The 12496-nt window shown below is 53.1% G+C and overlaps 1 protein-coding gene across 4 annotated transcripts in view; it reads right to left on the bottom strand.

Annotated features, from left to right (window-relative positions):
- Nucleotides 1-11890, bottom strand: part of SLC6A5 (solute carrier family 6 member 5) — a 51724-nt gene extending 39834 nt beyond the window's left edge. Inside the window, exons 1-5 of one of the 4 annotated variants that reach the window (XM_074336135.2) lie at nucleotides 11757-11890; nucleotides 6557-7090; nucleotides 3846-3984; nucleotides 1155-1286; nucleotides 633-806 (exon numbers count right to left, since the gene is read on the bottom strand). In XM_074336135.2, the coding sequence (XP_074192236.1) occupies nucleotides 633-806; nucleotides 1155-1286; nucleotides 3846-3984; nucleotides 6557-7069 (958 nt within the window). In that variant the 5' untranslated portion in view covers nucleotides 7070-7090; nucleotides 11757-11890. Of the gene's footprint in view, nucleotides 1-632; nucleotides 807-1154; nucleotides 1287-3845; nucleotides 3985-6556; nucleotides 7091-7174; nucleotides 7357-8157; nucleotides 8317-8491; nucleotides 8947-11756 lie in introns of those variants that run through there. The other 3 variants (XM_019742625.3, XM_019742624.3, XM_074336136.2) reach the window with 3 other exon arrangements.
- Between the last annotated feature and the right edge of the window lie 606 nt (nucleotides 11891-12496).

The following is a 12496-nucleotide window of genomic DNA, read 5'->3' as shown; positions in this document are numbered from 1 at the left end:
ACCAGGAGGCCTTGCTAACAAATCTGCATGCTGCTCCTCACATTCACTCTCTCGCCCTTGACCCAACAAGCTGACAGCTTCCCCAAGTCCTCCAGTCCCAGTGGATTTCTGGTCTGAAACAGTCCTCCACAAACACTCCCTGACTCCCCAGGCAGACTTCCTCTGTTCTAGTATTACAGTATTCACATTTCTATCAGAGGTCGTCAGTTTAAGTGTCCATTCTCCTGTGAAGTGTAGGCCCAGAATCACTCATATCACTCTCCTAGACTCGAAGACTTCATTGCTTTTCAAATTGTACCGTACATGCAAGTCACCTGGGGACCTTGCTAAAATGGAAATGTCCTGACCCCACCCAAATCTAGTAAAGCAGACTTCTGGTGGGCCTGCAAATCTGCATTTTTAACAAACACTCCCGCTATTTCTGAGGAAAAATAAAATTTGATTACCCCTTCTCTGGGCCATGAGCTTCTTAATGTTAGAATTAAGTAATTTGTTGGTTTGTTGTGTTTTTTGTTAATCTCTGTGCTGCCGGCACCTAGCGTAGGGCTTGGCAAACAGAATATGTGAATCTTTATTGGACGAATGAACAAATGAATGAATGCATAGCCTGATGTAGGCATGGCCAAACTTACCTAGCAAAAGTTTGGTTTTATCTTTGCATTCTGGAGTGTTCCAAGGGTTGTTGCAGGAACCCCAGGGCAGGACAGACACAAAGGAGGCAAACAGGTAGAAAAGTGTGTAGCAAATAATCACGTTGTAGTATATGGCTATTAGGACGGAGATGATCAGCATTGCGATGCCACAGCCTGTGGAAGCAAAATTTCCAGGGATTCGTCTCATCCCAAACCCTATGGAATTCTTACAGTTGGGCACAGGGTGGGGACCTAGGTGTTGGCTCTCTTTTCCAGTTGGATACACTCACAATGGAGTGAACTCTGTGTTTACCAAGGGCACTGAGACATGCCGCCAGGAAAGGAACGCTGCCAGGACTGACACTGGGCCATTCTTCAGAAGGCTCCAGAGGTGGAAGTGATCAAATAAAGAAGAACGGAGTGAGTTCTATGGATCACAAAAGCCGGTCTCCCTCCAGGGGCCACGTGGTGCCAGAGAGAGCAGGGTAGGGCTGAGGAGACTGAGAGACAGGACGAACTCACCTTGTAGGGCTGGGATGGCCTTCCACACAGAGACCGGCCCCTGGCTGGCAAACTGGCCCAGTGACACCTCTAGGAAGAAGATGGGCAACCCAGCCAGAGCCAGCATCATCAGGTAGGGGATGAGGAAAGCACCTTAGAAAGAGAGAATGGGAAGTGAGAGCCCTGGGAGGCCAAGGCCAGGCTCCAGCCCACCTTCACCTTCTGTGGTGGGAGCTGGCTCCCTCTCCTTTTCCAGGAAGCTTTTGATGGTCCCGCTCAACCACAGGCACCCAGGGACATTTAAGAGCCCTCCTCTAAAAAGTACAAGGTTACTCTGCAAACACAGTCCTTTTTTTCAGCTCCCCACTGGATGAGTTGTTAGGGTTGTGTGCTGGTTCTTTTTCTTATTACAGTATTGATACTTCGGTGTCCCGAAATGAAGCCCTTCCAGCATTCAACAAATCCATGCCTTGGACTCATTGCTGGAGTCAGATTTGGTGAAATCTCATCATTTCATCGGCACCTCTGCCCTCCAAGGACCTATCTTCTACTAAGCTGGACTTTGGGAGTCTCCGCATATAACCCAAGTTACCTGCACACCTTCTTCCAACCAGGGTGGGGCCTGGTACCCATCGCTCTCCCACCTCCGCAGCCATCACACATTCTCAGCTTCCTTCCCCACGTAAGAAATCCCTCCCATCCTTCAAGGTCAGCTCAAATGCTTCCTCCTCCAAGGACTCTCCCACGTCCGTCCTCCCACAGCACCTTTCCCAGGCACCCCGCCCTTGACGATATTTATGTGGGTGTCTCATCTAGACGACAGTGTTCTCTCCCTTGGAAGATTCTGTGAGGTTGTTCTGAGGGCTTGGGGAATCGCCCTGGTCTTTGAAAAGATTTGGACCAGGAAGCACTGTGCCCGGGTCAGGCCCATTCGGGGCTAAACATGACAGAGCCTAGAGCGCTGCTCAACAGAAGGAAAGCCGATCCTGTTCTAGTCCCCTCTTTCTGCTCGTTTCCCAGCTTCCTGTCCGGAGCAAGGACCTCTCCTGCCTGAGGCTCCCCAGGCGAGGGAGGCCCAGCAGCAGCCCTGGGCTGCTGAGGAGTGAAATTAGGGGTCCTGCTTTGTGCTCTCCTGACAGGGTTTTTGAGAAAGACGTGCTCCTGGGAAGGAGGAGGTGAGCCGTCCACCCCGCGCTGAGGGCTGCGGGACCTGGGAGCCGCAGTGCGGACAAGTCGGCGCGGGCTGGGGCTCCGCGCGCAGCTCTGGACACCGCTGGACGCGTGCGCGGCCCCGCACTTGGCAGATCCTAGGTGAGCAAAGCGCGGGCACTTTTTCCGGCCAAACTCGCTTGACTGGAACTCCCTCCTCACTGGATCCTGTATACCTACCCCCCTTCTGTCACTGGAAGTCTTATTATAGCACCTTCCGCCCATTTCCTGCACCCTAGTCTGGGGACTCCCTGCGGAAAACCAAGCGGAAAACCTAGTCATGATGCCCAAATTCGGGTGGCCAGCACACAGTCTTCGGTTTCCAGGGCACCCAGATGGCAAAAGCTCTGTGGTCCTCATAAGTACTTGTCAACGTGTCCTCATTTGGAATTGGGGGGAAGGGACAGTAACAATTTTTTTTTCCGCTTTAATTGTCCTGTGGCACAGGTAGCGCTTGTCCACTGTTCCTATGCACCAAATTCTTCCTGGAGCCCACTCAAGAGACAAAACAATAATAATAGATAAATAATGTTTTAAAAATCCTTAAGCTGCCTAACCTGTCGGGATGAAGGGCACATTTCTGGTCTCTTTGGTTCCGTTGAGAGGCTGTGGGTGATCTAGGCGTAAATTCCTATTCCTAGAGGGTGACTTGTCAGCCAACGTGGGGGCAGCCGCTGGCCCTGTGGAGCCCCAACGTCAGGAGGGCAAGCGAAGGGGACCTTGGATGTGTCAGGTCCCTTCTTTGTGGGTACATAACAGGTACAACATATCCTAGCGGCCTGGCAGCTGGTGCATGCCTCACCATTTCAGAAACTGTTTTCCCTCACATGCAGCTTCTTCCACCCAGTTAGGGCAAATGAAACGAAACCCATTTTCGTTCAACGGTTTTGCGAGTCAAAATATACTCTTGCCGCACCCAAGAGGATGTATGTGTGGGCGCTTCTGAGAGGCTTCCAGAGCGCAGCTCCCAGCCCCCTGGGCTCACACCTCCCGCTGCACCTGCAGCCAGCGGTCAGCACCACCCACGTGCCGGGTCCCCAGGTCTCCCACATGGGTCAGGGTTTCCAGGTTAGAACCTCACAACGGCCTTCAGTCTGCATCCAGGACCACACAGCTACTGGTTCTAACGCCATGTGGGGGTATGGCGTGCGGCCCTACCTGAATACTCGTGGGATGAATTAGAGTTTGAACTTCCCTGCATCAGTGCCCACTTGGCTCAGGACCCAGCCCCCCCATGCAGGGCCCGTGGGGGATTAGGAGGACCCCCTCTTTCTTCCTTGGGCTCCAGCTCCAGATAAAAGCCTCCAGGATCTAGTGTCAACTAGTTAGAGCAGCTTGTGCCTTCCAGCTTAATACTGTTGCCTACAGGGCATGGGGCTGGCGTGTGAGGAGGCCGCCCTGAGCCTCCCCTTCCAGCTCCTCCAGGGGCTCTGGGTCCCTTCCCCCCAACCCCCAAGTGCCCGCCCCACAGCACCGCAGGCGGAAAGAGCGGAAAAGCCATACCTCCCCCGTTCTGGAAGGCCAGGTAGGGAAACCTCCAGACATTGCCCAGCCCCACTGCGTACCCCACCATGGACAGGATGAAGTCCAGTTTGCTGGACCAGTTCCCTCGAGCCTTATTCTCATCCCCTTGCTCGTCTTCCTGGGGGCGGAAAAGCACATTGTCGGATAACAGCCCCCGGTGGGTCAGCAAGCAGGTCCCATTCCAACCCTTCCCCTGCTGAGTGAGGGTCCTTCCCAGCAAGCAGGCCCCCACTTTTCAACCGAGGATGCATCAGCAAGCAGGACCCCAATTCCAAAGACAGAATGCATCTACAAGCAGGACCCTCACCCCTCAACCCTGCACTGAGTCTTTCAGCAAGCAGGCTCCCGATTTTCATCTGAGACCCGTCTGAAATAGACCCCTGAAGCCTTGTTTCCCAAACCCTGCAGTTAGGGCACATCAGCAGGCAGCTTTCCCCAAACCTTAAACCTGTTGGCTGATCACAAGCAGGTCCCTCGAACCCCAACCCCTGACAAGAGTTTATTAGGCAAGCAGGCCCCCAATATCATGCCTAGAGTCCCCAGCAAGCAGGTCCCTAACCAACCCCTTCCTCCCAAAACCCTTCAATGCACCCTTTCCTCAGTCCCTTCTCCCCCTGGAGTCTGTGCTAAATCCAGAAAGAGCTGCAGTGCCTGAAGCCAGCCAGAGCCTCTGCCTCACTTCTCTGCCAAAGCCTACAGTCATATCTGCCTGGTCGGCTAACTTAAGCAGGGGGCCACTTTCAGCAGTGGGGTAAGGGAGACGGGCAAGAGGGACATGTGGGGGTGAAACAAGAGGGAGAATAGAGAAGGCAGATATGGTAAGAGATAGGGCATCTAACACCTTGAGTTCTGGTCTAAATTTTACCATTACACAGCTGGATAACACCAGCCAAAACATTTGCTCTCTCTGACCCTCTGTGTCCCCATCTTTAAAGTGAGGGACTTAGAGTAACCATCCCCTGAAGCACCTTCCAGCTCCAGCAGTCTATGGATCTTTGGGGCTCACCTCTGCAAGTTCACCCTAAGATGCTCTCTTGGGGCAGTTCCTCCTTCTAGAATGCCTTACTACTAAGCAGAAAAGGCTGCGGGTGGAGCCACCTCAAATAAAATGCTGAAAATGTTCAGGACACCTGGACACCACACAAAGCTTCCAGAGATCTAAGCCACTACACAGCTTCCCTGTCCTCAGTCACCTTCCACCTCATATTCTAGCAACCTGGTATGTCCCACACTTTCCCACAGGCCACGGAAGAGAAAGAAGCTGTTGTCAGGAAGGGAGGAAGTCTTGGAGAGAGAGAGGAGGGCAGAGGTAGGTGTCAGAAAGGCACGAACAGAAAGACGGGTAGAGCTGAATATAGGCAAATGCAGGGCTCGGTCTATACGGAACATCTTTAATAGCCGTCCTACTCTCCTCCCACCTCCACCCTCCAATCCTTCCAGAGCTTGAAGGGTGGGGGTTCCAGCTGCTTTTGCCGCAGTGCGGAGGTTAAGCAAGGCATGTGAAACAAAATTCTGCCTCTGCCTGGGCTCACGCTGTTGGGCACGTGCTGTCAGAGGCAGTTAATACACACACACGAACACTCCAGAAGTGGGTCCCCAAAACAAGGGCGAGTAGAAACGCCTAAGTGTGTGTTCATTTCTAGTCATTCTGACAGCTTAGCTTCTGCTGCATGGGCCTGTGGATAAGTGTGTGAGTGTGGGTGTGTGTACAACCACTAGAGTGACTACAAACAGAAGGGTGTATAAACCAGAAATCTCAGACAGGTGGATGTTATGGTTTAGGTACCCACCCCTGGATACATGCCTAACCCTTGAGCCCTTGATAGGAGACAGTGGAAAAGCAGGCAACGGGAAGGGAAGAGGTGAAGTAGGTGAAACAGGACGGAGGAAAGAAGAAATCAGTTGGACGAGGGAGAGAGACTGAAGGAAACTGGAAGAAGACAGGAGCCTATATGGGAGAGGGGGCCACCAGTAATACTTGTTTATCCCTAACCCTTGGGATTTGCTCTGTGGGTTTTTCATGCCTCTGATTGAACATAAAGGATCAAATGCAGGGGTGGTTCCAGATTTGTGGAGCCTGAAGTTTATACAATTAAGAGGGGTCCTCTTGAAGAAGGAAAAGAACATTCAAAATTGTGACGACAAAATGAGGTACCAGGTTTTGGAAAGGCTCTGCAGCTGAAGCTCATGTAAACCCACCTCTCATCAAATGAGTTCTCATGTGTAAATGGCAACTCGCTGTGAAAAGGCTACAGAACTTAAATTATTATTTCTCCAGGGGTTTTCTCTGCACATTGCTTCTTTTTAATTAAGAAAAAAATGTAAAGAAAAGACCCAGTTACTGGCAAGAGAGGGAATCCTGTCTGCATAAAGGGGTAGGAATCTATCTGCCTCCACTGTTTAATGAGTCCGCACCCCGATTTCCGATTTCCGCTACCACTGAGGCTGGGAAGGGACAGGAAGCAGCAGTTCCTGAAGTCACCATCCCTCCCGCAGGGTCACTAGAGCCCTCGTGCCCTGAACTGGGGACCCCAGCGCAGTGCGAGCTTCCGAAGCACCAAAGCTGCCTCCCGCATCCATTCCCTGGCACTGCCAACCGGTCTCCCCATCAGCACACGTGCACCCTCCAAGGCCTCACCTCACACACCTGGGGAGCAGGAGGTGGCACGGGCCGAGCGCGACCTGCTTACCTGGGCAGCAGTGGTGGCCATGCTGCCTGGGAGCACGGACGTGATTCCATCCGTGCCCAGCACCACGGTGCTCTGGCTCATATTCACCCAGCCCACGGACGGGGTGTTGTTCCTCTCCAGGGTGCCCTTGCCCACACTCACGTTCACATCCCCTTCTGGGCCGCGCAGGGCCGGGATCTTGCAATGCGGCGCGTTGCCGGGCCCAGCGCCCCCAGGAGGGGCGGCCTGAGCGCTGTGAGTCTCGCTCAAGTCCCGCAGAGCCGCCGAGACCACCGGCGCCCGCGGGCCACTGAGTTTGCAAGCCCCCACTCCCGGCCGCTCAGCCTCACAGGCTCTCGCATCTGGGGACTGGAAAGTTTGGGCGCCGGTGGAAGCGGACCTGGGCACATGCGGCAGCGGAGCGGCGGCAGCCGCGGGAAGCTCCTGCTCTGGGCTTGTCCTGGGCGCACACCGGCCATCGTGGTGGCCTGGTGCCACCGCCACCTCCAGGCTGTTGGCTGGTTGTTTATTCATTTCCTTGGGAGCACCGCAGTCCTGCAAATACAACGTTAAGTTCGTGCAAAAACAAAACAAAACAAAACAAAACAAAAAACCCAAGGCAGCTTTTAAAAAAAATACCTGTCTCTACGTGTAGAGACGTTTAAGACTCAGGTTCAGACACAATATCTAGGGAACAAATTGAAATCTGGATTTCTTTTCCTTCTCCAAGAAAAACTGCAATCAGTATTTTTAAATTTGCCCGTTAAGTCAATAACCAGATGACATAAAGAAGCTAATATTCTCCTGCCCGATGGAGAAGAACTAAGAGGCAGAAAGGGGTTTTTTGGAGGGGGTGGAGGGGAGGGTGGAAATAGCCCTACAGCCATGAGCGCCTCACTCTCCTTGGATTTCACATCACGGCTGTAGGGTGCCCATGTCCCCATCACCATAGTAGAAAGATTCTTTAATTTTCCGCCCCATTTCCTTTGTCATTCAACAATGCACATTGCCTTCCCCCCCACCCCCATAAGCAATAGACAAGCTGCGGCCACAAAGCTGCGGCCCTGGCACTTGCAACCATTTCAGGCGAAATCGGTTGTGCGAATCCCAGGCCTCCAAAACCCATCTCCACCCGCCAGGTAGCGAAGGCAGGGGAAAGGATCGTGATCAAAACAACAATGACAGCCCAACAACAATAATAATCCAGACTTAAAACACAAGATAGTAACCAGATTTGTTATCAACCTACATTCACTTCCAGATTCCCAGATATGCAAACGGACGTGCAAAGTTTTTTGCCCCACCCCCAACCTAGAATAGCTATTCACAGGAGTCTGATATCCTTCATGCCCCTTCACTTGCTTGGGGGCCAAAACTCACGACTGCTTTTCATTTTCTTTCTCCCAACTGCGGTTCAAATGAAAATAACTGCCAGCAGTGGTTTTTCCCTCCGCTTTCTTCCCTCGTGTTCTCTTTCAGGGCTTCCTAAATATTAGTACCAATAATTACTATTATACTGTGAGAATAATCCCATTACTTTCACCTCAACTGCACTCCTCTCGTCGAACTTTCTTTCACAAATGCATAGAACAGAATTCCTTCATTTGTACCAATCTAAGTACCTCGCCTCCAGCAAGCATTCTTATTTCAATCGCCTCTAGGACCCAGAGCGACTCGCTTCAGTACCAGCGTCTGGTTTCAGCACCGAGGACAGTGCCTGGAATCCAGCGCGGGTAGGAGACGCAGCCAACCTCTCAGCTCCACAGCCTCGGAAACCTCTTTCCGACCTCAGGTGATGCTCACAAGTACAAATATCACAGCTGCGACAACTGTCCTCCCTCCCTCTTCCAAAATATATAGACATTTCAAAAAGAAGTATTCAAAACGAGTCTGCCCTTCCTCCCCCCCTCCCCGGCAGTCCCCTCTCCTCTTAAAAGAACAAAAGCAAACACTCACCATGTCTGACACGGGCAACAAACAGACTGAATGGGTGGAGGGTGAAACCAGCTATTTGACAAGACTGGGTTTGACTCCAGCAAGAGAGGCGCTTTCTATATCTCCTCGGGAAAGGCCAGGCTTGCGTCAGTGCAAAGCAAGGTGCCCTTCGTTTGACATTTTCTTGATAATACAAGTTTGATAAATCATTACCCCCTTGGATTCGAGTTTTAAAGGGACAACAACGAAGAGTATGCTGGCTAGTTGTCACTCAGGCAGGAGGGGGCTGCGTGTTCGGCGTGACTCATGTGGGTCTGATTACTAAACCGAAGCCAGTGGGAGGAGATGACAGAAGTTTGCCTCCCCCTAATTAAGGGAAACATGGGAGGGACACGTCCCACTGCACCCAAGGCGAGGCGCAGTCTCCAGCAGAGCGGATTGGGCTGCCGAGGTAGGTGCAGGGGATGGAGTTAAAGCACTGTCGTATTTCAGTCTTTCTCTTCTACTAGATCCCGTAGCTGCCTCTCAAAATCTGCAGGCAGCAGATTCCACAATATTACTCCGAAAACGATCGAGGGTCTGCACGTAGCGCCACAGCTCTGCAATAGCTGGTGCACACGGGTCTTTTTATAGGGAGTAGCCACCTGTGCGTGTTCCCACTTGAGATTCTCACAGCCCTACCCTCCCAGACAACCAGTGTTAGAGGGATCCTGGGTTTTCGCTTAAAAATTGAGGTTGAGCATTTGTACTCTAATTTTATATCTCTTAACACAATTAGGAGAAATTCCTGAGTGAAATTATTGACTGTTATCATTGTATTTGTTAAGCTCCTCTGAAAATAGTTTAGAGAAATAAAAAGGAAATTATCTCCAACACTGACCTGGTTCTTAGGTCACTTTCAAAGTCAGAGGAGACCCATTCTTTCTTCTTAGCCCTGTCAATAAAAAGCCTCCACAGCCAGGCCTGACTTGGAAGCTTGAGACCCTCCAAATCACCATCGCCAGCAACCAGACGGCAGGGCTGGCCCTCCTGGAAGCCACACGAGGACATACTGCAGTACTGTGGTGAGGTTCGGGGGCGGGGGGCCATGGCAAGGATGGACTTTACTTCTGATACAAAGCAATGACTATAATCAAAAGAAAAACACCTTTACAAAGGTGTAATTTGGAGAATAGAAGGGCATTCGTCGGCAAACCGCTTCCCCTTCCTCCTTCTCGGTTGGGATAATCCCTGGCCTTGGGGATGGGGAGTTAGGGAAAGCACTTTGTTTCTTCCCTGCTGCCCGCAGCCCGGCCCACAGCCTCGGGGTCTGCGCCGTTGCACTCGGCTGGGCCGCCCCCACGCCCTGGGAGAATCACGCTGCGGGGCCGGAGGCGGAGGCTGCGGTGGCAGATTGCAGTGAGTGCCTGGGGCACTGCAGTGGCCCCTCGCGCTGCCGTCCGAGCTGCTCGCAAACGCTCGGGTGCCTCGGCTCACTGGCTCGCCCTCCTCGCCCCTCCGAGCGCAGACAGCTGGGCACCCACAGTCCGCACAATTATGGAAGGAGACGTTCCCTGAAGAGACCTTCCTCGAGAGTTGCCTTGCGGGTTTCAGGCTGCGTTTTATTGTAGTTTTGAGTTAACATTTACTAAGCTCTCAATATTGAACCACTGTGCGAGGGTTTTCCATGAATTATCCCATTTAGTCTTGACAACCTTTGAGAAACTCCTAGTTTTAAAGCTAGGGAAACTGAGGCTAAGAAAGTCTCCTTCGAACTTGGAAAAAGGTGTGGAGTGGTGCATCACACTCTCTGGAGGCCCACTCCGAGAGACCCCGGAAAGTCAGACCAGAGTGGGACCGTGGTAGGGTCCGGTTGGAAGAAGGCCAGGAGAGCAAGCCCTTGCGGGGCGTGTGTTTACGCCTTGGTGGGCTCTAGGAAACACCCTGGAGTCTGGGAGCCACTGGGACAATCGAGGGGGTGCTGCCCGGTGCTTCTTCCCAAACAGACCCCAGTTTCCACTAAGCCAAACCAAGATGCAAGAACTGTAAGGGGCAGACCCGGCAGCCCCTGATTTCCCGCCACGAGGCACACCCCTAGATCCCAGGAGGCCTCCCTCCGCAGGCCCGGGGCCAACCTCCACTAGTGAGAGTCACGACTACGAGTCTCTAGCCAGTTTCCTCAGTTTGCATTTGAGCTGCCCCCGCAAAATGCTGCGTGCGAGTGGCGCGTCCACGCGGCGCACCGACGTCCCGGGGCACACTGACCTCCGAGGCTGGGGCGGGAGCGGGGAGAACGCCCCCAGCTGCGGCCCTGGTTACGAGTGAGGCCCGGCGTCTCTGCTCAGCCCCCAGGTCTGACGTTATGCCTGCGGACCCTCCCCAGCCAAGTGCGCACTTGGGTTCCTGCGTGGGTTCTGCCACGTGTCAAGCCCGTCAGAGGCGGTTGACGTGCAAGGAAGGCTGCGGGGGTGGGGTTGGGGGAGGGGCGTTTGCGTAGGTGCTGCTGTGGCTCCCTAACCACCACCCCCCATACACACACACACACACACACACACACACACTTCCAGCCGCAAGATTCTAGAAAGGAGGGGCCATGGGGAGAGTGGAGGGAGGGTCTAGAGCAGGAGGCCTAGAATGGTCGCTCTGCAGCCAACGCGGGGGCGGAGGGACAGACTCCAGCCCGGCAGCTGGGTAGGGGGCCAGGGCCGGAGAGAGCGTGCTGGGGCCGGAGGCCAGGGCAGCTCGTCGTGCGGGTGGTGGTGTGTCAGCGCTCAGACCGCGCCAAGGATGGAGCCGCAGTATTAAGGAAAAGAATGAGAATAAAAGGCGCAAGTCCTCGGGACACGAGCCTCCGCCCCGCCCCCAGGGCCGCCTGTTTGCAGTGATAATACGGCCCGCCGCCGAGGAGGCATAAATACGCATCAGTCACCGTGCAGCCATTCGGTCAGAATTAGCCAGTCACTGTGGCCTTAATTACTTTGTCAAAGATGAAAAATTGTAATTGATTTTACCCTCGATCATTCCCCCCCCTTTGCAGATAAGCAAATAAATAGCTATTTTTGAAAACCCGTATCCACCACGCAGTATGGGGCAGGCGGGGGCGGGGGCAGTCTACAGACAAACGAGCCGTCGGTCGCGGCCCTGGCACGGGGGGAAACTAGCGCGGGAAGGAGAACAGAAGAGGGCCTGGGGGGCAGCCTTGCGCATTCAAGATGCCGCCCTCATGCTCACTAGGGAGGGAGGAAGGAGGGAGAGGAAAAGGTGTTTCAGCAGCACCTGCTCTGGTGTTAGTCGGACCGACGCTTACCTCCTCTCCTCGGGGCAGCGAGCGAGAAAGAGCTGCGGGGCCAGAGTGACAGTCAGACGAAATAACTTGCCTAAAGTCAGCGGGCAGAGCCAGGATTTGAGCCCAGGTCTGTGTTGAGTCTGGTCCACCTCGCACACCGGACATAAAGTGAGCGCCTGTGTCTAGGCTCAGGTGATTTTGATATGGGAGCCATAAATACCAAAATGTCTACAGCTGATGGGTGCAAGGGTTCAGTGTGGGTTTTGGGTGACATTGCCAAGATAGTCGAGATGCCACGCAGGATTTTTGTCCCACTTGCCTACTGCTGCCCAGTTCCACTGCAGTGTTGTCCTGCTGTGGAACTGGGCTCTGCAGACAGACTAAACCATCTCCTAGCTCTGTGACCTTGGGGGAAATTCTCCATCTGTAAAATAAGGATAATACTAACCTACCTCAAGGGTTGTTTGAGGATTAAATGAGAGTATGCATGTGAAGTGCCTGGCCTGAGGATGGCTGCCTGGCATGGGTCAATAGGCAATTATTATTCCGTCTGGAAGAATCATCTGTTTGAAGCCCCTCCGATTTAGCTATAAAACAGTTCTTTCTTCCTGGTGCAGAAGGTGTAATATGGGTAGACATGCACGGAATAGAAAGCTTTACAAAGTAGATAATCATTGTGCAGCATTTTCCCTCCTGATTCATATGTTTGGTCACGAAATAATCAAGTACTACCTTCGTTAAAAGAAAACTGGGAGCATCCT

Source organism: Rhinolophus sinicus, chromosome 14 (assembly GCF_057876585.1).
Source record: "Rhinolophus sinicus isolate RSI-liver-muscle chromosome 14, RSI-T2T, whole genome shotgun sequence".
NCBI classification, from domain to species: Eukaryota; Metazoa; Chordata; class Mammalia; order Chiroptera; family Rhinolophidae; genus Rhinolophus; species Rhinolophus sinicus.
Note: the sequence above shows the minus strand (reverse complement) of the source record. Positions and strands in the feature narration are given on the sequence as shown.